Raw genomic sequence first — 26,043 nt, forward strand, 5'->3', positions numbered from 1 at the left:
GGCTGGGACTTAGAAAACCCCAAGATCGTGTACGAGTTTAACGGTTGCTTATTTCACGGATGTCCCGTCTGTTACCCTGACCGTGGCACTAAAAATCAGTTTTTGCAACGAACCCTGGAAGACTTGTACCAGGACACTTGTCAGCGGCGCCTAAAGTTAGAACAGGAAGGATACCAAGTGGTGGAAATGTGGGAACACGAGTACGATCACCGTATGAAAACCGATCCCGAGTTTAAACGCCTCGTGGAAGGTTACCAGTTCATGGACCCGCTGAACCCGAGGGATAGTTTGTACGGAGGAAGGACCAATGCCACCTGTTTGCTGTACCAAGCCGACGAAGAGAAAGGAGAAGAAATCAAATACTTGGACGTGTGTTCGCTGTATCCCTACGTGTGCAAATATTGTCGCTTTCCTGTAGGGCACCCGCAATTGTTAACGGAACACATTGACCTGAAAAACATTCGACAATACGAAGGCTTGATCAAGTGTAAAGTTTTGCCTCCCACGAACCTATACCATCCCGTCTTACCTCACCATTGTCAAGGCAAACTGCTGTTTCCCTTGTGCCGTACTTGTGCCGAAACGTGCAACCAAGATCAGCCTTGTCATCACACCCAGGAAGAACGGGCCTTGACGGGAACCTGGGTCAGCATAGAATTGTTCAAAGCTCTGGACATGGGATACCAACTGTTAGAAGTGTACGAAATTTGCCACTTTCCCAAGACACAACAGTACCACAAGGGTGACCCTACTCAGAAAGGCATTTTCGCCGACTACGTGGATGTCTTTTTGAAACTGAAACAAGAAGCCAGCGGCTATCCTTCCTGGTGTCACACTCCCGAAGACCAAATAAAATTCAAAGAGAAATACTACGAACAAGAAGGCATCTCTTTAGACCACATCGAAAAAAACGAAGGCAGGCGATCGTTTGCCAAAGTGATGTTAAATTGCTTGTGGGGTAAAATGGCATAACGACCGTGTTTACCCAAGACGGAATATTTGACAGAACCTTCCCGCTACTTCCAGATGATTCACGACAAAACCAAATACATGAAACACGTGGACGTCGTTCGAGAGGATTTGATCTTGGTCAATTACGAAGAAGATCTGGACTTTGTACAAGACGACCCTTTTGGAAATGTCATCATTGCGGCTTACGTGACAGCTCATGCTCGCTTAAAATTGTACGAAGCTTTAGAACTGTTAGAAGAACGCGTCCTGTACTTTGACACGGACAGTTGCATTTACATCCATCACCCGAGTCAACAGCACCCTGACATCGAAGGAGACCGTTTAGGAGCCTGGACAGACGAGCATCCCGACGACAAGATTCTAAGTTTCGTCAGTGGCGGCCCCAAAAATTACGGCTACGAATACCGGGACAAACAAGGAGAAGTGCACACGACGTGCAAAGTGAAAGGACTGACTCTGAATTATCGTACCAGTCGAGTGGTCAACTTTGGGGTATTGAAAGAAGCCTTGCAATCGGGAGAGGATGCAAACTTTAAAGTGACCACCTATCAACCGAACAAGATTGTACGTTTACCCACTCTCCACATCGTCAGTCGACCCTTGGAAAAAGTCTATCAAATTGTATACCAGAAACGAGTGCGACTTCCCAATCACTTTACGTTGCCGTACGGTCACGTCGGTATTGGTCTGTATATAAAAAGGAACCCTAGGCAAGATCGATAGTTCATTGTTCATTGAAGTAACTTACCATGTCGTTGACGAAGAAGAAACCAGATTGGTTAGGAGTCAAATGTTGGACATCACCGAGACCAGGGTTTTGAGGCTTGGACACAAGAGGTGGCCCAGTATGCACGAGAGTTATTCAAGGAAAAAAGTTACTTTTCAACCTGTGTTAGTGACGGTGCCAGAAGAACCCGTCACCCAGGACAGGACTGTCGTGGACAGGCCTGAAAGACCCTTTCGGGAGGACACTTGTGTGACCTTACCCCCTACCATAGAACTGGTTAGAACTTTACCCAAAACATGTGGTTGTTGTACAGACACTTGTTTTTATTCCACGTTCATGGTTATCATGTGCCTTTTATTCTTGTACTTAAGCCTTTGGCTTTTATGTATTTTTGTCTTTCGTATTCATGTTTGAAAAAAACAAAACATTCAATAAACGTGTTCTGAAAAAGTATATAAACTCTTGTCTTGTTTGTTTTTCGTGTCACAAGTGACATTTCTCACACAATGGCTACCTCTGCTGTCTCTGCTCCCTCTTCCTCTACTGTCAAAGTCATCGACGAACACTTAGATCGTGCCAGTTGGGAGGCTTTGTATCTTCGCCATCCCTTTAACATGCTCATTGCTGGACCTAGCGGTTCAGGCAAAACCGAATTCGTCAAACGTTTGATCGAACATAAACATCATTTGATCGATCGGCCACCTCAACGGATCGTGTGGTGTTACAAAGAGTGGCAATCGGCGTACAACCTCTTGCGAGAAAGTCAAGGCGATTCCATCGTGTTTGTGGAAGGCATTCCTAAAGAAGACGACGGCATCGTCTCTGACTCCCGTCAAACCCATTTGGTCATTTTCGACGACATGTTAGGAGAAGACGAAGAAGAAATTAAACTTTGGTTCACGCGCCAAGGGCATCACCGTAATGCCAGTGTCGTTTACATCACCCAAAATTTGTTTCAACAAAGTAAAGCCCATCGCACCATCAGTCTCAATGTGCATTACATGGTCTTGTTTAAAAGCCCTCGAGATAAATCGCAAGTGCAAGTCTTAGCCAAACAGTTAGGAACGCCTTGGCTGACTCAGGCCTAAGACGATGCCACTCAAACTCCACGCCTATTTACTCGTCGATTTGAAACCTACGACTCCCGAGTATTTGCGATTTCGTACCCACTTGTTTCACCACTGGTGCCAAGACGGAGGGCCTGTCCTGTACACGTCTCCGTCCTCGACTTCATTTCACTCCCCATAAAAAAAATCTATAAAAACCTCAGACCCTTTTTCGTCTGTCTCACTCTCAGTGCGAACATGACGTCCCTTCAGTCGCATCTTCCCGTCAAATTGATTCGTGCCTTGTATGGCATCAGTCGAGAAAAAGATCCACAAACACGAGCTCGTGTCTTAGAAGCTAGTCTCAAAGAAGTCTTACGATGGTTCACGGTGACGGCACGTCAATTACTCCAAGGAATCATTCAGATTCCTCATCAAACCAAACGCTTTTTCGATCGAAACAAAGTCGCTTTGGTCCAACTGGCCGATCCCCGCATCGACACTCAAACCAAAAAACAAATCATTTTGAAACCTGGAGGGAGCGGTACTCTAGGAGGGGTCATCATTCGCTCACTCTTAAGATGGGATCCTAATGCCCCCAAAGTTATACCCAAGACAAAAGTCCAACGAAGCCCCAAGAAGAAAAAGACCAGGTCCCCAAGGAGAACTTCTCCAGTGGCAGGACCCTCCTCTGACCAGACACCACCCCGGAAAAAGAAAAGAAGCCCCCAGAAAAAGAAACAGAGAAAAAGTCCCCAGAAAAAGAAAAGTCCACAGAAAACTAGTCGCAAGAGAGGCACTTCGGCCAGGACGCAACCTTACACTCGCAAACCACGATCTGCCACGGCAGTGACTGCGTCTCCGGCATCCTCACGTTTGTCCACTTCTCCGTTGATGACACCAGGAACTGAAGAGTACTTGGAGACGTTGATTACACCAAGAACTTCTCCGTTGATGACCCCCAAAAGAACTTCCCCAGTGGCAGGACCCTCCAATTTAGTGGCAGTGGCTGCTGCTCACAAAGTACCTTCTCCCAAAATCAAAGTCCAAGAAAGATCGGGCATGTTACAAAGTTTACTGGATTTGTCCAAGCAAGAACTGGCTCGATTTAGTCCGTTACGTACCCCTGCACGACGTGTCATGCCTGTCCTCAAATTGATACGACGTAAAGACAATCAGTGGCGGCGCGTTCCAGTATAAAAAGGGCCTGTGACCAAGTAGGGTATCAGTGTTTTTTTGGTGCTCCTAAAGACTCAAAGATGTCACCCTCCAGAAAACCCCAAGGAAAGAAAAGGAAAGGACTGCCACCACGTTTAGCCAAACATGGGGACATGTTATCTGTCCTGTCCAAAGCTTCTCCACCCCTACGAAAAAAACTCATTCAAACGGCCTCCAAAGAGGTCATCGATACCGTGTGCGAATGTTGTTTGAACGTTTTGAAAGGCACGATCCCTTTGTCCAAACACCAGAAACAATGATTAAGCAAGCATCGTCACGTTCTTCGCCAAATGCTTCGAAAGAAAATTCCCATTCGTCAAAAAAAGAAGATGTTGGTCCAACGTGGAGGCATTTTGCCTCTCTTGTTAGGTCCCATACTGAAAGGAGTCTTGGGAACCATGTTGGAAGGACTGGTGGGAGCAAGATAAAAAGGCCCTCGGAAGTCCCAAGATCTCAGAATCGACCCCTGACAACCCCATGGAAGGACGAAAACTAGCTTTAGTGCCTTACAAACGATGGATGGAATACCATCGATGGCAAGAACAACGCACCCCGCATTTACCTTCCAATCCCAATTTGAGCGAGATGTCCCAGTTACAACACGAATTGCAGTCCTTGATGGATCGCCAAGATTTGTCCGAAACAGAAAAATCGCAAAAGTACGGTCAACTCTTGCAACGACTGCAACTCTTTCACCAGAAAGCTTTAGACGAAACAGCTCTACCCACTCTGAAAGATTTTAAGACCTTGATGAAAAGTCCAGCACCATCACCAGTACCAGTGCCAGTACCAGTACCACCAGTACCAGTGACCAAGACAGAAAAAGGAAAAGTAGAAGAAGAAGAAGGGTTTCAAACTCCACCAGAAAAAGTACGCAAGTTAACAACACCACCTACCTCCAGAATTGGATGGATTAAAGAGATGATGGCCACCCCTTCTTCATCACAAGAGAAAAAGAAAGTGAAGACAGAAGTGAAGACAGAAGTGAAACAAGAACCGATATCCCCCGCTCTGACATCCTCCTCCTCTTCAACACCTATTGCCGGTCGCACACGCAAAGCATTGCAATCCAAGAAAATACCCCAAGAGAAAAAGAGTAGCATCCTCCAAGAGTGGGTGCCTTATTAACACACCAACCAACCAACACAAAAAATGGAAAAAGTCTTAGCCAGCATTTACCTCGATCCCTCGCATCCTGCAGGTTACGCAGGAGTTCAAAAATTGTATCGTGCTGCCAAAACGCGACTGAAAAGTCTCCGTTTACCTCAAGTGCAACGATGGTTACAAGAACAAGCTACCTACACTTTACACAAACCCATTCGACGCAAGTTTGCCAGAAGTCGCACTCGAGTGGAAGGCATCGATCATCAATGGCAAGCCGATTTAGCCGATGTCTCTCATTTGACTACCTACAATCGTGGCTACAAATATTTCTTTTGTGTCATCGACATCTTTTCCAAATTTGCCTGGGTCGTGCCCTTGACTTCCAAATCGAGCAGCGAGTTAGTGCGAGCCCTGCAACGGGTGTTGAAACAAAGCGGTCGTCACCCTCTTCGATGGCAAACGGACAAAGGCACAGAATTTCTGAACCAAGCTTTCCAAAAAGAATTAAAGAAACGTGACATTCATTTTTTTTACCACCGAGAATCCCGAAACCAAAGCCAGCATCGTTGAACGTTTTCAACGCACTTTGAAAGAACGCATGTGGAAATATTTTACGCATCACCACACTCTGAAGTACATCGACATCTTACCGCACCTGGTGCAAGCGTACAACCAATCTTAAAATCGAAGCATCGGACGTGCCCCGCAAGACGTGACTCCCGACAACGAAGTGCTGGTGTTTGAGCGTCTGTTTGGTACGTCCCCGACGAGGGCTGTCCCCAAGAAAAGTGGAGACTTGGCCGTAGGAGATTGGGTGCGCATTGGCAAAACCAAAGGCACTTTTGACAAAGGTTACTTACCTAACTGGACGACCGAATTGTTTCGCGTCACTGGACGAGTGCATGGTTGTCATCCTGCCGTCTATAAATTGGAAGACATGAACGGATAAGTGCTCAAAGGAACGTTTTATTTGCCCGAGTTACAACGTGTCACCAAAAAAGAAGACGACGTGTACGACATCGAAAGCATTCTCGAACGCAGAACCCGTAAAGTGGGCAAACGACGTGTCAAAGAAGTCAAAGTACGTTGGAAAGGATATCCGCCCAGTTTTGATTCTTGGATCGACGCTTCGCAAGTCATCGACTATAAAAAGAAGTGACCATCATGCCTTTTCACACAGCAGACGCAGCTACGTCGACCACTCCTCCTTCACCTAGTTCTTCTGTGCAAGATTTACAAAAACAACCCTTGTGGGTGTGGTGTGGAGAACGTGTGCCTAAAACGCAAATCGTCTTTTTCTGCCAAATCTTCGTGGTGTATTGTGTCATCGGGGCAGCCATCGCCAATTTGAGTTTGCAACAAGGAGACAAACAATTGTGGACCATTTTATTGAGCAGTTGCATCGGTTACCTGCTTCCTAATCCCTCCCTGAAATTCACCTCGAACGGGAACCCCGGGAACCTTGTGTCCAGTGCCAGTGCCAGTCACCACTTCAATCACAACCAGAACCCCATTTTAGACGGAGACACGCCTCTGACGTCCAGTAACCCCTCGGACAGCCACAGAACTCTGGAATTATGAGTCACCAAAACCAATTTTACTTAACTTTACCCAGTGACAGTTCCATGGAGGTGTTTCCCAAGAACACGTTGTGCTGTTACACGGCCAAATTACCTCAGGCCATCCAGTTAGATCACGAAGCCCATTGGGAAGTGACTTTAATAGAAATGATTCACCCGACCCAAGTCCTCAATGTCCTTCCCAATCAAAATTTTTTTGATGTGGAAGTTCATGACGAGCAAATGCAACAGTGGATGGATAGCAATGTCAAATATGACAAGAAAACCCGTACACAAAAGTACACCACCTATCACTTGTTCATTCCCCCAGGCTATTATTTTAGTGGTCAACATTTGGTCAGCACCATAACCTCCAGGTTTAATGTCGTGTTTCTGAAAGCTTTGGAGCATGTTAACAAAAGTGTCACCATGGAGTACCACAAAACAGCTCGTCGCTTCTTGATGAAATTTGAACGGAGTAAAATCCTGTCCATTTTATTTTGTCCTGAATTGTATGACATGTTGGGCGGAGACATGAACCTGAGAATGAGCATGATGAAGAAAAGCGAATTACCCATCGTTTACGACAACGAGTCTTTTAGCAAGTTATTTCGTGCCCCGATAGAACTGAACCAAGGACTGAATTTGATGTTTGTGTACTCCGATGTGGTGGAGTATAACGTGGTGGGACACACCTCCGTACCGTTACTGCGTGTCATTCCTTTCAAAGTGGATTCTGCCACGAACACTGACGAGGAAGGTGGAAACACTTACCACGTCCACCGCGAATTTGTACATCCTCACTATTTGCCTGTCAGTAAGTCGTATTTGGACACGGTCAACATTACTATAAAAGGAGATTTGGGACAAAATATTCCATTCACCAAAGGAAAAGTCACGGTGAAACTCCATTTTCGAAAACGGTTTTCTCACGATTCGTAAGTCATGTATCCAGTGTACCGAGGGGTTGCTCGACAGCGAGGACACGGTTTAGGAGATATGTTAAAATCGGCCTTTCGTTCGGTGGCCCCGGTGTTGAAACCGATGGTGACACGCGGATTGCACGCATTGAAAGATGCGGCACTGACGCAAGGCAAAGAATTTCTCCAAAATGTCATCATCGACAAACAAAACCCTAAAGAAGCCTTCATGAGGGCAGGCAAAAATGTCTTGCTGCAAACGGGCAAAGACATTTTAGGCCAACGAGAAACACCTATAAATGCCCTGCACGCTACCGAGTCAGGCATTCAGCAAGGACAAGGCAGAAAGAGACGACGAAGAAAACACCCTTTCACCAGACTTCAAGCGAGAAAGGCCAAGAAAAGAAGAACCGTTCGAGACTTAGACGTTTTCGATTATTGAGAAAAGAGACAAAAAAAATGATGCACCGAGAATCTTGCGCTTGTTCCAAGACGGAACTGGATCTGCTTGACATGCCCCCCACGATGATGACGATGCAAGAATCCCAGTGGGTGGAATTTCACCCCGTCTCCTCACTGACCGATTCCGCTCCCATCGAGTTTGAAATCAAAGGACAGCCCGAAGATTGCATCGATCTGAATAGCAGTTACTTGTACCTGAAAGTCAAAATTCTAGATAAGACTGGAGGTGCTATAGACGATGAAGCAGTAGCTCACGTCAACAATTTCATGCATTCCTTGTTCAGTGGAGTGGACTTGTACTTGAATAACAAACTGGTCAGTAGCAGCATGGATACTTACCCTTATCGTGCCTACCTGGAAAATCTCTTGACGTACGGAATAGATGCCAAGAACACTCATCTCAATGCCTGTGTGGTATGGGAAGCTGACGAACCTACCAAGTTTGAAATATTGGAAACTGATGAAAAGAAAGACAACAATGATGGATTTCTAGAACGAAGAAAGAGAATCACGGGAGCCGACACAAGCTTAGAACTAATGGATCTTTGCATTTGGACATGTGGTTGCAAGAAAAGTATTTGCTGAACGGGGTGGATGTCCGCCTGAGACTGAATCGTAGCAGTGCCGCTTTCCATTTGATGGCTGATAGTGACGGTTACAAAACCAAAATCCTAGAAGCCAGACTACGTACGCCGTGCGGAAGTGTTACCTAAAGTGGAAAACGACATCAGTCAGACGTTGAGCAGAACGACTGCCAAGTATCCCATACGACGCGTGGAAGTGAAAACCTTCACCATTCCCAAGGGACAGCGATCCATGATCGAAGATCATCTGTTCCAAGGACAGTTACCCAAACGTTTGATCGTTGGTATCGTCGAGAATACAGCCTTCAACGGAGCTGCCGAAAAAAATCCTTTCTACTTTCAACACTTTGGCGTGTCCAAATTCGAAGTCAGTCGCGATGGCAAGACCTTGTGTACCCGACCTTTCGAACCTGACTTTACCAAGAAGAATTACTTGAGATCGTACTTGTCCCTGTACGAAGCCACCGGACAGTTAGGAACCAATACCAGTCACGGTATTACGTACGAGGATTATGCAGGAGGCTACGCTTTGTGGGCTTTCGATTTCACTCCAGACCAAGGCAGCGACGAGGGACATTTCCACCCTATAAAATCCGGCCAGATTCGTGTGGAAATTCAGTTTAAAGACCGAGACCCTGATGAAACGGTGAACGTCATCCTGTATGCAGAATTCGATAATACCATAGAAATCAACAGTTTGAGAGAAGTCATCCTAGATTACTAGAAACCATGGAAGACTGTCATCCCTCTTTACCTAGTGGAGAAACTTTTAGTGTTGGATTATTGTTAAAAAATGTTAGATTTGTTGTTGTTTAGTGTTAAGTGATTTTTGAATAAAAAATGTTGTGTTTTGAAAAAATTGTTTGATGTTATATTGTTGGATTATTGTTAAAAATGTTAGAGTTGTTGTTTAGTGTTAAGTGATTTTTGAATAAAAAATGTTGTGTTTTGAAAAAAATACCTTTGTCTTTTGTTTAGCTATAAGAATGTTCGATTGATGCTCTTTCATTTCTTACTATCCCTCTCATGACACTCACTAAACGTTGCGACTCAAAAACCGTGTGGGGGGATGTTTTCCTTCACGTCCGCGCTTTGACTTTAAGAACTGGGGTTGTTTCCAGTCTAACCATCCATTGTCGACTCATCCTCCTAAGAAGATGTGCTCCAAACTAGCTAAGCTCAACGAAGCCTACGTGAATTTGCATAGGGTCAGACACAGTCTGATACCGAAGCCAGAAGAAATAGAGAATGTGAGAATGTTAAAAATCACCGAAGACCTGATAGAAGAGCTCTTCAGAGAAGAAATGAACAGGGAAAAAGAAGAATGGACAGAGAAGTACAGACTTCAGAGACAGCAGCAACAGCAGCAACAACAACAACAGCAGCAGCAACCTGAAGCTGACAGAGGCTTTGTCGATTGTCGTATCGACACCAAAGAGTTCTTCTTCTCTTTTCGAAGAAGCAGACCTATCGCCAGAAAGTCTATCCTCAGAGGACATCGCATTCTTAGAAACTAAAAGATTGCCATAGCAAACAAAAAAACAGCCCTTTTCAGGGCTACCCAATACTCTAGAAAAGAAATAACAATCCATTTGCCAATGTGTGTAGGTAGAGTAGTGTGAAAATAAACACTAACTCTTTTTTTAAAAAAATGTGAGGGTATGTGTTTGTGTGTTTGTGTTTGTAAGTGGTTAAGTAAGTTGGTATGGATAGTAGATTAAAATGATGTCTTTTTTGGTGTTTGAGGTGTAAATTTGGGGTTAGATTGGACTGCTTTGCATATGTGGATAGTCTATTGAAGTGATTTATAAAAAATTTTAAAATAGTGTTGGGTAGCATAAAAAGTGAGTGAGTATTTCTTTTAGGTCCGCGCGTTGTTGTTTTTTTGTCATGATGTAGGTAAGATCAATTTTATGTTTTTAGGGGATGTTTTCCTTCACGTCCGCGATTTCACTATAAATTGAAACTCGTTCGGCAGTCCAACTACCCTTGTTGATTGATCAACACCAAAAATGAACACGAGACTGGAGAAACTGTTGGAACTTCATGTGCATCTGGAATATGCCAGGCGCATATTAAATGAACTGGCCGCGGAAGCCATTGTGGAGGAGGGAAGGATAAGAGAGGAGGAGGAAAGAAGAAACAAAGAAGAGGAGGAGAGAAGATATAAAGAAGAAGAGGAAAGAAGATACAAAGAGGAGGAGAGAAGATACAAAGAAGAGGAGGAGGATGAGGAAAAGGAGAGAAGAAGAAGAAATTTCAGAATCCCAGAAACCGAAAATTGGGATTCTGAAGCCACATATCCTGCCTCTGCTCTCTCCCCCCAAAAGGTAAAAAGTAACTGGGGGATAAGATGTGTATGCGGCGCCAGGCCTGGAAGGTGCCACCATTAACCAGGTGTCCATGAAGTTCCAAAAAAACAGCCCTTTTCAGGGCTACCCAATACTCTAGAAAAGAAATAACCATCAATTTGCCAATGTGTAGGTAGAGTAGTGTGAATATAAACACTAACTCTTTTCTAAGATAGTGTGAGGGTATGTGTTTGTGTGTTGGTGCTTGTAAGAGCTAAGGTATGTTTGTGTGAATAGTAGATTATGGGTTTCTTTATTGTTTCTTAGCGTATGTGAAGAGTATAGTTAGGGTTTTGTAAGCTCTCACGTACGATTGTGCGGATAGTAGATTATGGATTTTGTTTATTGTTTCTTAGCGTATGTGGAGAGTATAGTTTGGGTTATATTATAAGAAATGAAAAAAAGTAGGGGATGTTTCCTTCACGTCCGCGCGTTGCTGTTTCTTTGGTCATGATCTAGGTAAGATCAATTTTATGTTTTAGGGGGATGTTTTCCTTCACGTCCGCGCTTTCACTATAAGAACCCACAGTATTCGTCGTTCAAACCATTCTACAAAGAAGATGGCTTCTAACCAAATGGACAAAATACAAACATTGCAAGACGTTTTAGACAACTTAGGAATGATGGAACAGATGTTAATAAGACTCGTTGAAGACCATTATTCCTATAGTCCCCATCGTGTAAAGATGGAAATTAATAACTTAAAAAAGGTAAAGGACAAGATTAGTGGTGTCATGAAAGAGATAAAGGAGGAGAAGGAGGATGAAGAGGAAAGAATAAGAATAAGCAAATGGAACGAAAAAATTGAAAAAGAAGAAGAAAATGAGAAGAGGAAGAAAGAAGAGGAGGAAGAGAAGAAGAAAGAAGAGCAGGAGAAAAAAAAAAGAAAGAGAAGAAGAGAAAGAGTGTAGGAGATAAAATAAGAACTTGGTGGAGAAAAAGAAGAAATTAGAAGCAGAAGAAGAAGAAGAAGAAGAAGAAAACCCAAAGGCTCTTTTCAGGGCCAGCCATATTTCTCCAAAAGAGAATGACTTTATTCAATTGCCTACCCCTTTTTTAAATTTAAATTTAAATTTAAATTTAAAAAATTTAAAAAAAAAAAAATCCCATGTTCAATTCCTCTTGAGGCTAGAGTGGCCCAGGGTTTTTTCTCCATGTTCAATTCCCCTTGAGGCTAGAGTGACCCAAAACTTTTTCCCATGTTCAATTCCCCTTGAGCCTAGAGTGACCCACGATTTTTCTCCATGTTAAATTTCCATTGAGGCTAGAGTGACCCAGGGGTCTCTGTAATGCTAATTCCCATTGAGGCTAGGGTGACCCCATTCACTACTCACCGACCCACGAGAAGCTACTGGCAAGCTTTCTCAGATGCCCACATTGACTTGTATTTCTGTAACATCTAAAACAAAAACTATGTCCATTGTAAACAAGTTCGATTTGTATGGATGCGTTCGTTGAGGCAGGTTTCATTGTATTTCTGTAACGTTTAGAACAAAAACTATGTCCATTGTAAACAAGTACCCTTTGTATGGAGGCGTTCGTTGAGGCAGGTTTCATTGTATTTCTGTAACGTTTAGAACAAAAACTATGTCCATTGTAAACAAGTACCCTTTGTATGGAGGCGTTCGTTGAGGCAGGTTTCGTTGTATTTCTGTAACGTTTTGAACAAAAACTATGTCCATTGTAAACAAGTACCCTTTGTATGGAGGCGTTCGTTGAGGCAGGTTTCATTGAATTTCTGTAACATCTAGAACAAAAACTATGAAGCTCATACATAATTATTTGTTACGTTATGACATATCTACAAGGAAAGGATGAGGTCAAAGTCATACATAATTTGGGTAAGCGTAACCCCATTTTGTTTTGGTTTAGACATTCATCGTTTGGGATACCAGTTAAGAAGAATTAGCCGAAGTAAGTATTTGATTTTTGTTTAGAACTTCTATGGTATATGATGGTAAGTGTCTCATTATATATCAATGGTTTATTGTCTCATTATATGTCAATGGTTTATTGTCTCATTATATGTCAATTGTCTATTGTCTCATTATATGTCAATGGTGTATTTTCTCATTGACAGAAACTTTGTGGCACAGTATGGCTCAATCTGTACGAGATTTGACGTATGCTGTGCGACAGTTACAGAGGGAAATTGAGTTGCAGGTTAGTTAACAAATTTCATGCCCTTTGATCTTAAGTGCCATTAATGCTAGTTATCTCAATTACCGTAAATGCTAATGAATCTGAATTGCCGTTAATGCTAATTATATTAATTGCCGTTAATTTTAATGATTTTAATTGCTTTTAATGTTAATGAAGTTTACGTTTTAAATATTTTCTTCGAAACGTCATATTGAATATTTTACAGGTGATAGTTATGCCCAAATATGAGACTAAGCTACACCGCAGTTTCAAAGGTAATCATTGTAGCATGTAATTGTGATGCCTCACTATGGTTCAGTCTGATTAAAAAAGATCTCCGCTGTCCTACGTGAAGATATGACGGCGACCGCTTAAGGGTCGTGCAGCTTTCAAAACTCTGTAAGTGAATCAAATCGTTCGGTATACCATTCATGCTCTTCATCCATACTGCTCAATCTCCAAGCGCGAAGATATAAGACTTCATCCAATTGGTTGATAAAATTAGCGATTATGGTAATAACATAGGTTACCAGAACATGACCCCTAAGCGGTCGCTGTCAGATCTTCATGTATAATAGTGGATATCTATTTTAATCAGATTGAACACTTGTTTAGTGATTGATTGATTAATTCAATGAATGGTGCTCAATGGCACAAAGCCGCATGTAAGACTAGTGCCAAGGCTATGAGAGTACAATATTTTACTGAGACGCAAACTATTGCAGCCTATCAAGATAGGTCTTGGCAGGATTTGAACTCTTGACTCTCTGTTTGATTGGTTGATTAAGACTAATTAGTCATGGAGGCTTTAGATAAATTTCGCTAGGAAGTGATACTGTCTAGTTGTAGTACACATTTGATGTCTAATGAAAACCGGGTTCTTGTAATTTGAGTTACTATGCATAAACTATGCATTAGTTATTCTATATATAACTCCCAGTGGTCTTGACCTTTGATATATTAATTGCAGACCAATCAGGAAACTGCCCTTCCTAAGTGTAACGAAACGACAAAAGTTTATAAAATATGGATGAAGAAATCTTGAGAAAAGTGGACTTACCATAAGGAACCCAGTATGATATATTTTTGCCTTTAAACTCTGGGTATAACAATTAATAGGATAGTAGATCTGCCCAAATGTAGACTGTCTATAAAATGTGATGAAAAATGGATCCAGGAAACTTGACCTTTCGAGCAAAAACTCATAAAACTACAATGTCGGCCTTGATCTTGCAACTTTCAGCGTTAGAAGCAGTAGGGGGCTGCCTCTGCACCTGGTATATTCTACTTATGAAACGTTTAGGTCCAAAAACTTAACGTATGATTTAAAACGGAAAGTCATAGTTCAGTTCTATAAACCTTGATTTTCAACTAACAGCTCCAAAACGAATTGATTTCGGCCCCTATACGTGGGTAAGGCACATGTGAAGCCTTGGGAAAAACATGACAACAGCTTGCGGACACCAACTCGTTCTACGGTCAGACTGACTGATTTATATCGTAATGGCTATATTCCCGCCAACCCGCACTCTCCACCGTGTATATATATATATATATATATATATATATATATATATATATATATATATATATATATATATATATATATATATATATATATATATATTATTATTAAATGTCATTGTTGGTGTTAATGTCTGATATAATTCGGCGCGTGGTAACAAATACTTGTCGTTATTAATATTTCATCTCTCTCTGTGCCTGTCTCTCTGTCTCTGTCTCAGTCTCTCTCTGACGCCGTTAGAACCAGTTTTGTTCTATAGCACACGGGCTCTTTCAGAGGTTGAGAGAGGCCCGGACCGATTCTCGAGTTTGAGGTCCCTAGGTCCTGGTTATATTGAAATTTAGAATACCAACACAAACCAATATACAAAGATTTAAAAGACAACTAATTACACAACGAAGCGGATTTATTATTTTCAGAATTGTTTATTTTAAAATCGCTTTTCGAGTCCCCTAAGGGGTTGAGACACGGGTGAAATGGCTCACAGTCGCCCCCACTCCATTTTGCCTGTTGGCAGATCGTTAATAATCCAAAGACAATTACAGCTCACTTATCAAGTGGACATAACGCATCCATCCGATTAAAAAAAAAAGTAGCATGTGTTATGAACCCTTAACAACGACTTCTGTTATGAATTGAACAAGTCTAACACACACACACACACACACACACACACAGAGGAAAAAGAATACAAAAAGGTGCTTTGGGTAGAAAATAAGTGTCCTTGCATGCGAAAGATTTGTGTATGTAGGATGCAATATATTAGTTTTTGATATGTTATTTCTTTATATTTTTCAGACAAGAGAAACTAGGGATATGCGTGATTTGCTGCGGCAGTGTGATATGTGCAGAAGTGGTAAATATATATATATATATATATATATATATATATATATATATATATATATATATATATATATATATATATATATATATATATATATATATATATATATATATATATATATGACAGTGGTATGATGTATAGTCTTACCCTATCCTTCGGTCCGCACTTCCTTCCCATTGTCTGTCCATCACTCCTGAAGTGTTGTGTTCAAATCAGTTTTGAGGCACCGTGGCGGAACATCGATGCTCATGCTCTATTAAGGCATTTTAAGATGTTGAGCTTTTGCATTCTATGAATTAAGCGACGTTTATTGGTATTTTCAGGTAGTGAATGCTTTTTATGATCTATACTTAGGTAAACAAGCAAGTCAGAGTGTACGAAAGTGAACTAGAAAGTATGGGACATAATAAAGAAATAAAAAGTAAATAAATAAATAAATAAATAAATAAATGAACAAACAAACTTACTGAATTGAATTTGAACTTTTTCTTGTAAATAATTTAAGCAAGAGCACCTCAAGCAACGAGAATAACATGTGCTGATAATCCATGTTACACTGGAGTCCGTTGCCAGGAAACAGAACAAAGTTATCGATGCGGTGCTTGCCCAGGTGGTTACTATGGGAACGGCGTTCGTTGTGTAAAGATACCCACATGTGCTGACAACCCTTGTTTCGCAAGTAAGCTTTGTTATTTTATTGTTTAAACAGATCTCAATACTTAATGTATAATTAGATTTGTTATCGCATATATAGTGGCAGGTTTCGAGGTGTGGGTGGGGTAGCAGGGTTAATTAGTAATACATGGGCAGGTTTCATTATAGAATCCAGTTCACAATCAGAACATGATACTCCCATTAATCTTTGTTTACAATATCACACCCCTGACTTGTCAAAATGATTTTTTTAGCTCTAATTGTAATGTACCAGAAACTCTTATGGGGTTCACTGTCTTCCTTCATCCCTTGTCGTCCGTCCGTCTGTTAACACGAGTGTGTTATCGCTACTGCTCCTAGACTACTTGGAGGATTGCGGTGAGACTTTGCACACACACACACACACACACACACACACACACACATGCCTTGATCCAGTTAGTCCTCAGTGACAATGGCGCCTATATTTAGTTGGTTGGCTTGTTTTACGACATAACAGCATAAGTAAGTTTTTTGGTGCCGAGGCAATTGGAGTAAAGAATGAAAACGGCGCTGCTCTGATGTCCAATATGACGGCCACTGTGGCCATCTTGAAACTCTTATCATCGCAATTCCTTCTAAATGGATGGTTATATCACCATAGAGTGTTCAATAGAATATTTATCATGACTCCTAGTTGGTTCTAAATGATAACAGTACCGATCTGATTTCCAATATAGGTGCCAAAATAACTAACTTGAAAAGCTTGTTGTCGCTACGCTTCCTATATGAATTGTCATATCCACATGGGGCTTTCACTAAAGGATTTCCTATGATGTTCTTAAATACAATCTGGTACCGATTTGACATCCAATATGGCCGCCATGGCAGCTACCTTTCAAATTTTATTATCGCAACTACTATTAAACAGAAAGTCATATTAACTTGGGGTTTTCACGAAATGAATTCGCAATATACCAGTTCATCTTAAATGAAAACGTTCATATTGAAAATCATTTTATCACTACTTCTCCTACATGGATGGTCCTTTCAACATGGGGTTTTCGCTAAAAAACTTCTTGATGCGTAGGTCATTATAATTAAAATGGTACTGCTACAAGGTCCAATATGGCCGATATGGCAGCATTTTGAACATCTGGTAATCAATACTCGTATAACAACATGGAGTTTTCACCACAAGACTTAATATGGTATCTGGCTGTAAACTGTATCGATTTGATGTCTGATATGGCAGCCACAGTGGCGAACTTGAGACTCGTGTCATAACTACTTCACATTAATGAACGAACATCAGCATGCGGTTTTCTCTTGAAGATTTGTAATGTTTTGTTTATCCTAACATAAAATGGTGTAGATCTTGCGTCCTTATGTTTCGATCTTGAAAATCTTTTGTTTGCTACTCCTCCTAAATGAAAGTTATTTAGACATGGTGTTTTGATCAAAGAATTTTTACGGTGTCTGCTTGGCCCTAAATGAAAATGACTAACCTCAAATATGACCACCTTGGTAGCTGTCTAAAAATACTATCTTCACTGGATTGCTATATAAACATGGTTTTTTCACAAATAGACTTTCAATTATATCCCAGTTAGTACGAAATTAAAATGGTGCCGGTTCTAAATTCAATCAGTATACCACAGTTGTTGTCTTGAAAACCTTCATGTCACTATTTACCTCCCCTCAAATGAATGATCAATGTGACATGAGGTATAACTGTCAGAGAAAGAGAACAGTTCTGCTACTGAGCCACAAGCATACCGTAAAATCCGAGTACTTTCCGATTGATAATAATGTTGACTTTGAAAAAACAATATTATAATTCTCAGTCGAATCCTACGTTTTTTTGTGTAGTTTCATGGTTTCAATTTTTAAATATCCATGGTATAATCAATTGATTTAATAACCAAATAAAAATTCCAAAACAAAACATCAGTAGCAATTTGTTCCTTTCTTATGATTTTGACTATCACTCTCTTTATTTAAGGATCGAGCGTGAGTATATATTCTTTTAATACTTTTTATTGAATAAAATGATATAACTTCAGCAATTTCTTTTTATCGCTTTGGGAAAGCAGAATACTTTTTACAAGAGGAACTAACCGGAGTAGAAAAACAAATATATTACAGTAAGCAAAAGAAACGGAGTAAAGTGCCTGCCCTGACATAAGCCACGGAGCCAACCTGTCCTGGTCATGTCTGGACTACAATCCGCAAATATCATATTTTAAGCTCGGCATGCTAACCAACCAGTCACCGTGGTTCCCTTAATTCAGAATGGAAAAAAGTTGTAAGTGCTGCAGTGTGATTAAAATCAGATCTCCTCTATCCTACATGAGGAGTGGAGCTCTGATTATAATCAGATTGAAAGTACTAGAAGGTAACAATCTCATCCTCCTTCTGTATTAATCCTGCAAGTTTACGTTTCAATGGGCTTTTCCTCCTCTTTGCATATGAAGGAGTTACTATATGGGAACAAGATGTAACTTATGGATATGTCCCCCTCCCCCCCACCCCCGAAGTTAACGTGATTATGAAATTTGTAATATTCATATGACATTATGGGGCTAATGGTAAATTAACATGATAAAACAATGGTTTATGAAATTTGAAAAGAGTGGGTTTGACACCCGTAATGACCGACAAAAAATCACGCTGACTGTACAATGCTTTTTGCGAGTGACTAACACCTATTTTGAGTGAACAACATCATTTGTGACAAACCAACACATATTGTTTCTGATTATGTGTGACCAACACCTAGTTTTACTGACCAACACTATGTTTGACTGACTAGCACCTGCTCTGACTGATTAACACTTATTCTGAGTGACCAACACACATTGCATTTGACATATATTGTAACAAACCCAAAGGGATGAATGAGTTAAACACATATATGGTAAGAATCCCACAATAATGAATGGCGGCAAATAGACATGCATAGTACGAAATTCACAGGAATGAATTGTAGGAAATAGACCTATACTTTAGTAAACCCACAGGGATGAATGGCAGGAAATATGTTATATTTACTTATCTAATGCACTTATTGAATCTTTTCGACAGAGCGATGTGATTGATGCCTTTTTTCTAAAATGCAAGTCATGGTATGTTTTGGTGTTGCACCTTTTTCCAATGTTGTTGTTTTTTTTTTTTGTTTTTTTTAAATTTTGATTATAAGTTTTTTACTTTTAGAACATTTAAACTGGAACAAATATGAACCCTAAGAATATCGCCTCATCGTTTGATGAAAACAGAATATCGCCTCATAATTTGTTGAAAACAATTTATCGTTTCAAACGTAGCTAAAAATTAGAATTTGAACTTAAATCGGTTGATTCATGAGCAAAAACATAGCCAGTGTTATTGTGTTTGTGTCTGTGGGGGGGGGGGGAGGAGGCGCGGAGTTTGTAATAATGCAATACAACGACAAGTAAGTTTTTTTTTCAAAATCAACACTATCAAACAAACTCGATAATTTACTCACTCACTAATAATAACTAAAAGCTGAGCAGTATCTTTCCCTAACAAATCATATCACATGCATTCACATTATTGCGGTGTTAGCTCAAGTGGTTATAGGCCATACTGATTATATGCCTTAATGGTTATAGGCCAGAGGAGCTTATGCCAGAACAGCTTATGTGACGTCTGCTGTCTGTCGTCCGTCCGTCCCTTATTATAAGATTTTTATCGCTATTACTCCTAAACTACTTGGAGGATTGCCATCAGACTTTACACACATATTCGTCACGAAGTCTAATTGGTCCTAACTGAAAAACAATAGTGCTGCTTGGACATAAAATGTGGCCGCCACATGGGGTATATTGCAAATCTTGTTACCGCTGCATGGATGGCCACATCAACATCGGATTTTCATTAAAACAGTTCTTATGATGTCTAGTTAGTTCTAATTAAACATAGTGCAGACCTGAAAAATTAAAAATCTCACATTTTGAAAAGAGTTTAAAAAACTGCAATCCTAAAACATCCATTACTTGTTTTATACACAAAATATGTACAGGGTGATTCATTGCCAACCAATGTATTCCTGGTTTTTTCGTAATAATATGTTTTTTCGACCCATTCATACTAATGTAATATTGTATTTTTCTTACTTTTTTAAGAACCCATTAATATATTGGGATGGGGGGGGGGGACGGGGACCGAATGACCTAAAGCGCTAGCCTTTACCGATCACTATCATCTCACTTATGCATGGGTTCGTGTCTGAGGCGCGGCAAATGTGGGTATGTGAGAAAGCTGTCGGTAGCTCCCATGGATTGGTTGTTCTTACCTCGGCTTTCATGCGTTTTTCCTCCACTAATTATACCTGCCGCCAGGTATAGCCTGTCTTACGCTGAGAAATGGCGTTAAACCCAACACAACAATAACAACAGCAACAACAATCTCTTAGGGGTTGTTACAATGCATCCTGTCATTCATCCCTTTATTAGTATATGCTTGTTTTGTTTGTTTGCTTGCTTTTACTTATTCGCACAATTTTATGTCAATGTAGAACGCTCCGTGGCCTAGTGGTTAGAGCGTCCGCCCCAGATGCGGGATGTCGTGGGTTCGAACCCCGGCTGAGTCATACCAAAGACTCCTAAAAATGGTACTAACAGCTGCCTCGCTAGGCGCTCAGCATTAAGAGGTTAGTGTTAGGACTGGTCGACCTGGTGTCAGGATAATGTGACTGGATGGCATGATGCCCCATTGCTAGACATCACTTTAAACTGCCACACTGCATATATCATAGCGATGTGACTGGAAAATTGTTCAAGCTAAGTTAAAAATCTAAATCACACACACACACACACACACACACACACTCGTGTGTCAATGTAATAATATATTTTTTCCTCGCCGTACCTAAGGACATATCGCGCATTATTTTCCTATTCAGAACCCATAGATGACTAAAGTGTTGGTCATCTCGAATATTTTGGTAAGTCACAATAGGTATGGACCAGTTAGACTAAGTGTTGATCATACAGATTAGATGCTGGTCAGTTAGTGTGAATCCTTATCTGTTTTACGTGTGTCTGACCCACGGCTCGAGTTTCATAAACACAAGTGTGCCCGTCATGTTAATGACCCATAGGCCCATAGTGTCATAGCTAATGTTAAAACTTCCATAATATCCACCATTATCGAATCCTTATAAGACCAATAGTGAAATGCATAATGTTAAATTCCAAAATGCGTCTAATATTAAATCCCACAGGGATGTAAAAAAAAAAACGTTAATATTAAATCCCACAGGGATGTAAAAAAACGTTAATATTAAATTCCACTGGGATGTAAAAAAACGTTAATATTAAATCCCACAGGGATGTAAAAAAACGTTAATATTAAATCCCAAAGGGATGTAAATAACGTTAATATTAAATCAAACAGTGATATAAAAAAAACGTTAATATTAAATCCCACAGGGATGTAAAAAACATTAATATTAAATCCCACTGGGATGTAAAGAACTTTAAATTTAAACCCCACTGGGATGTAAAAAAAACGTTAATATTAAATCCCACAGGGATGTAAAATAACGTTAATATTAAATTCCCATGGGACGGGGTTTACGTTCACAAATTCACTGTGATGCATGTTCCCTAAGGAGCCATGTTACCCTCTGAAATACTTGAAAGTTGTCGTCACACTTGACATAAAGGCTTGCACGAATAATGTTGATTCTAATATCAAAGGCCAAAGGTGCAAGATATAGTTATGGCATAGAGACAGTTCTTTCAGTTCAGTGAAAGGTTTTATTTTAATACATTCATTGCAGGTGTGCGATGTTATGATACACCGAATGGTTACCGTTGTGGCCCTTGCCCTCATGGTTTAACAGGGGACGGAAGTAGATATGGCTGCCGGACTGTACGCATTACATGTGACTCCAGCCCATGCTTCCAAGGCGTGCAGTGCCAGGACACTCCTGATGGTTTTCTATGCGGACCTTGCCCTGCTGGATATAGCGGAAACGGAACGACATGCGTTGACCTTGATGAGGCAAGTCCATTACGAACACGCAATTTGTATTTCAAGATGATTTAGAGGTGTAAGTGGCCAATGACGGTAATTCTTAGCTACGACTACATTTCCAAACCCATGCTGATATTTGTTTGTATCATATGCTTCGTATCATAAAACTGTTTCCGACCGTTATATTCGTTGTTTAACATTAAAATGAAGTTCTCAGATTATTTATTAAAGCAAGAGAGTTAACCCAAAAACCCTCCAAAATACAACAATAACAATACATAAGTAAAATCTGCAACATCAAGTATTTTGACTTTAGACTGTTGCTTTAAATGCCACGTTGTAAGCCTTGCCAAAGCATTGGCGCAGTAGCTGCTTATATTAATATTGTTGATACACGTTACGTCCGTTCCGTCGTTGAATCACAGTCCTGAATTTCGCTTGAAGCAAGAAATCATGACCCAGAGTTCACTGAATCTCGAATAAGTTTAAGTATGAGATAAATTCATTTGATTGATTAGATTTTTCATAAGGTTAGACTTAAAATGGCGTCTGTTCCAATTTAACCATCATGGATATCTACTCGGAATAAGGTCAGACTTAAAGTGGTGTCTAGTCAGATTTATCCATCATGGATTTTGGTCTATACTCAGAATAAGGTCAGAGTTAAAATGGCGCCTAATTAGATTTATCCATCATGGATTTTGGTCTATACTCAGAATAAGGTCAGACTTAAAGCGGTGTCTAGTAAGATTTATCCATCATGGATTTAGATCTACACTAAGAATAAGGTCAAACTTAAAATGGTGTCTAGTCAGATTTATTCATCATGGATTTAGGTCTACACTCAGAATAAGGTTAGACTTAAAAGGGCGCCTAATCAGATTTATCCATCATGGATTTTGGTCTATACTTAGAAAAAGGTCAGACTTAAAGTGGTATCTAGTAAGATTTATCCATCATGGATTTAGATCTACACTAAGAATAAGGTCAGACTTAAAATGGTGTCTAGTCAGATTTATTCATCATGGATTTAGGTCTATATTCAGAATATGGTCAGAGTTAAAATGGCGCCCAATCAGATTTATCCATCATGGATTTTGGTCTATACTCAGAATAAGGTTAGACTTAAAGTGGTGTCTAGTAAGATTTATCCATCATGGATTTAGATCTACACTAAGAATAAGGTCAGACTTAAAATGGTGTCAGATTTATTCATCATGGATTTAGGTCTACACTCAGAATACCTTCTGATGTATAGATTGCCTGACTTCAATACGCTACTGTTTGTCAACGTCAAACATCATATAAGACATAATGTAGACAACAGTAAGCATTATATAAGTGGTGTTTCATTTGCGACATATTGTCATTCCATAACATAATCTGATGCAGAATTGGAATTAAAAGTATTGCAGTCAACACTGTGTGTAACGATCACCCAGGAGACACTTTAAAAAATGTTATATCTATTCCAGTAACATTGCATCATTTCCTGTATAAATGGAACACCATTTCAATGTGTGTTATTTTTTAAATAAATGGAACATTATTTTAAACACAGATAGTCCTTGTATGCAGGTTAACGCTATAATAGATTTGACGCTATAATATGTCTCACTATAATGTTTGACGCTATAATAGGTTTGACTATAATAGGTTTGACGCTATAACAGGTTTGACGCTATAAAAGGTATGACGCTATAAAAGGTTTGACGCTTTAATAGGTTTGAAGCTATAATAGGTCTTACTATAATGTTTGACGCTATAATAGGTTTGACTCTTTAATAGGTTGGATGCTATAACGGGTTTGACGCTATAATAGGCGTGACTAAATTTAGCATTAAGAAACAATTGCAATGTTGGATGGTTAGTATTATCATCCCTTTCGTTCCCCCCCCCCCCCCCCCCCCCCCCGCTTACTACTGATAAATTCGCTGCTAGGTAAACATCTTTGTGAACCTCGGTTATGCACCACTTTCGTATCGTTTGTTTGACATTATTTTCCTATTTGTACGAGGGTGTGGGGGCAGAAAATCGAAAATGGAGCATTACTCTTTCAACATTGAATCTGTCGCAAAGTAATAGATACCAGTATTTCTTTTCAGGAAGTTGTGATTTGTTTTGCAAAGTTGGGCAATGTAATGATGAATTATTAACGACGATTGACACACAGTACAACAGTGTTAATGTATTTGTTTTTCTGAAATAATGATTTCTCAAGCTATCTGTTTGCTATAACAGATCCCCAGTAAATCTTATTTTCAACAGAGTGTCGCTCAAATTAGCATACACTTGCTTTTTGCATCACATTGGTAACCATGATTATAAAGGAATAATTCGCCATATTTAGATTATGTAACATATTCATAGATTTTTAACATAAAAAGTAGCATAATTTACTCTTTAAATAAAAACAATTTAACCCAACATTACCCACCCAACTTCATTTAAATCTGCATTATAGTAGATCATAAGGTAAATGACGTTGTTTTATTTATTTTTATAATATGAACAGATTCAATGTTTTTGTAACCACACTAATTTCGGTACTGTCGGCTTCAGTGTGCCTACCACAATCCCTGCGACAATACGACACAATGCATCAACCTGTCTCCGGGGTTTCGTTGCACCGACTGCCCTCTTGGATTCCATGGTGAACATACGGTCCTTGGCGTTGGATTTGAGAGTGCACGTAGGCTGAAACAGGTAAATGTAGAGCCTGTAAACAGCATGGTTTGGCTACACAAAACCTATGTTGCTTGTGGCTTGTAATTGTCTTGTGAACGTAGTGGGATTTTGTACCAATATTTGTTAAACAAGGTCTAATGAACCAAATTCAATAGATCACCATTTTATCTGAAGGCTAATGAGAGAGAGAGAGAGAATGTACGCTGATTCATTAATATACCACTATATACATAAAATTTATATGTATAACATATTCATTAAAAGGAAACTAAGCTTGCCGAGTTCCTTTTTAAGCAAAATGTTATGCAACGAGAGCCAGTGGTATATCAAAGATATGACGTAAATACTGTACATGTATTCTATTTATATCACAATCAAATACACATACTTGAATATCCAACACAATTAAGACTGATTACAAGCATCGGTGTTGACGGAACGAATGAAATCTGTTCAACCCTGTCCAGTGTGTCCGCTACAAAATGTAGTTCTTAACCTTTTGGGAATGATCACAATCTCCTTTGTAAATTGATAAGTTGCTTCTTTTAGTTTTTGAAGTTCTATTTTTTTTAATTCATATTAATTAGGTAAATATAAGGCACACCGCTTATGATTTAAACAAGAAATATTTCAATTACCAATTTCTGAAAATGCTATGTCATCTAATATGATTTTTGCATTTTGGAAGTTTCTAAGATCATAATCAAGACTCTAAATTTAACTGATTGAAATAAACTCTTCAGTTCTTTCATCGAAGCAAACAATTCTTTAGTTGAAGTAAACACGTTTACCATTAATAATGTTCTGAATATTTAACCCACAATGGATGAGCAATATTAGCTATATATTATGCTGTTTGCAAAACAAATGTTGATGATCATTTACACTATTAACTTGCTTTTGGCCAAGGCCAAGTACAAAATAATGTGTACAATAAATATTATCAAAGAAAAACCAATAACTAATACAAAAGAAATATACGTAACACCTCTCCTCATAAACAAAAATAAAAAATCAATAAGACTCTCTTTTGAATATTAATCAACAATATGACACAAAATATACACGAAGCAATACGATACTTCTATAAACATGAAAGTACATCTGCAGTTTGATTTTCTTTCCCTTGATCTTCCTGTTGACAGTATTGTATTCCTGCAACATCAAATTCCACTTTAATAATGTCTGATGTTTGTTTTGTATCTTGCAAACGAAAGTAAGGGCGATGTAATCGCTAAATATAATACTTGGAGAAGGAG

The 26,043-nt window shown here is 39.8% G+C and overlaps 1 protein-coding gene across 1 annotated transcript in view; it reads left to right on the forward strand.

The window, feature by feature from the left end:
* Window positions 1–26,043, forward strand: part of LOC149802156 (cartilage oligomeric matrix protein-like) — a 142,536-nt gene that overhangs the window by 43,750 nt on the left and 72,743 nt on the right. The window contains exons 5-9 of the mRNA XM_089956562.1: window positions 13,024–13,106; window positions 15,409–15,466; window positions 15,963–16,136; window positions 21,900–22,123; window positions 24,659–24,802. Coding sequence (XP_089812688.1) covers window positions 13,024–13,106; window positions 15,409–15,466; window positions 15,963–16,136; window positions 21,900–22,123; window positions 24,659–24,802 — 683 coding nt within the window. The remainder of the gene's footprint in view (window positions 1–13,023; window positions 13,107–15,408; window positions 15,467–15,962; window positions 16,137–21,899; window positions 22,124–24,658; window positions 24,803–26,043) is intronic.

This window comes from Sinohyriopsis cumingii, chromosome 4, assembly GCF_028554795.1.
Source record: "Sinohyriopsis cumingii isolate HCF-2022 chromosome 4, ASM2855479v2, whole genome shotgun sequence".
Lineage (NCBI taxonomy): Eukaryota > Metazoa > Mollusca > Bivalvia > Unionida > Unionidae > Sinohyriopsis > Sinohyriopsis cumingii.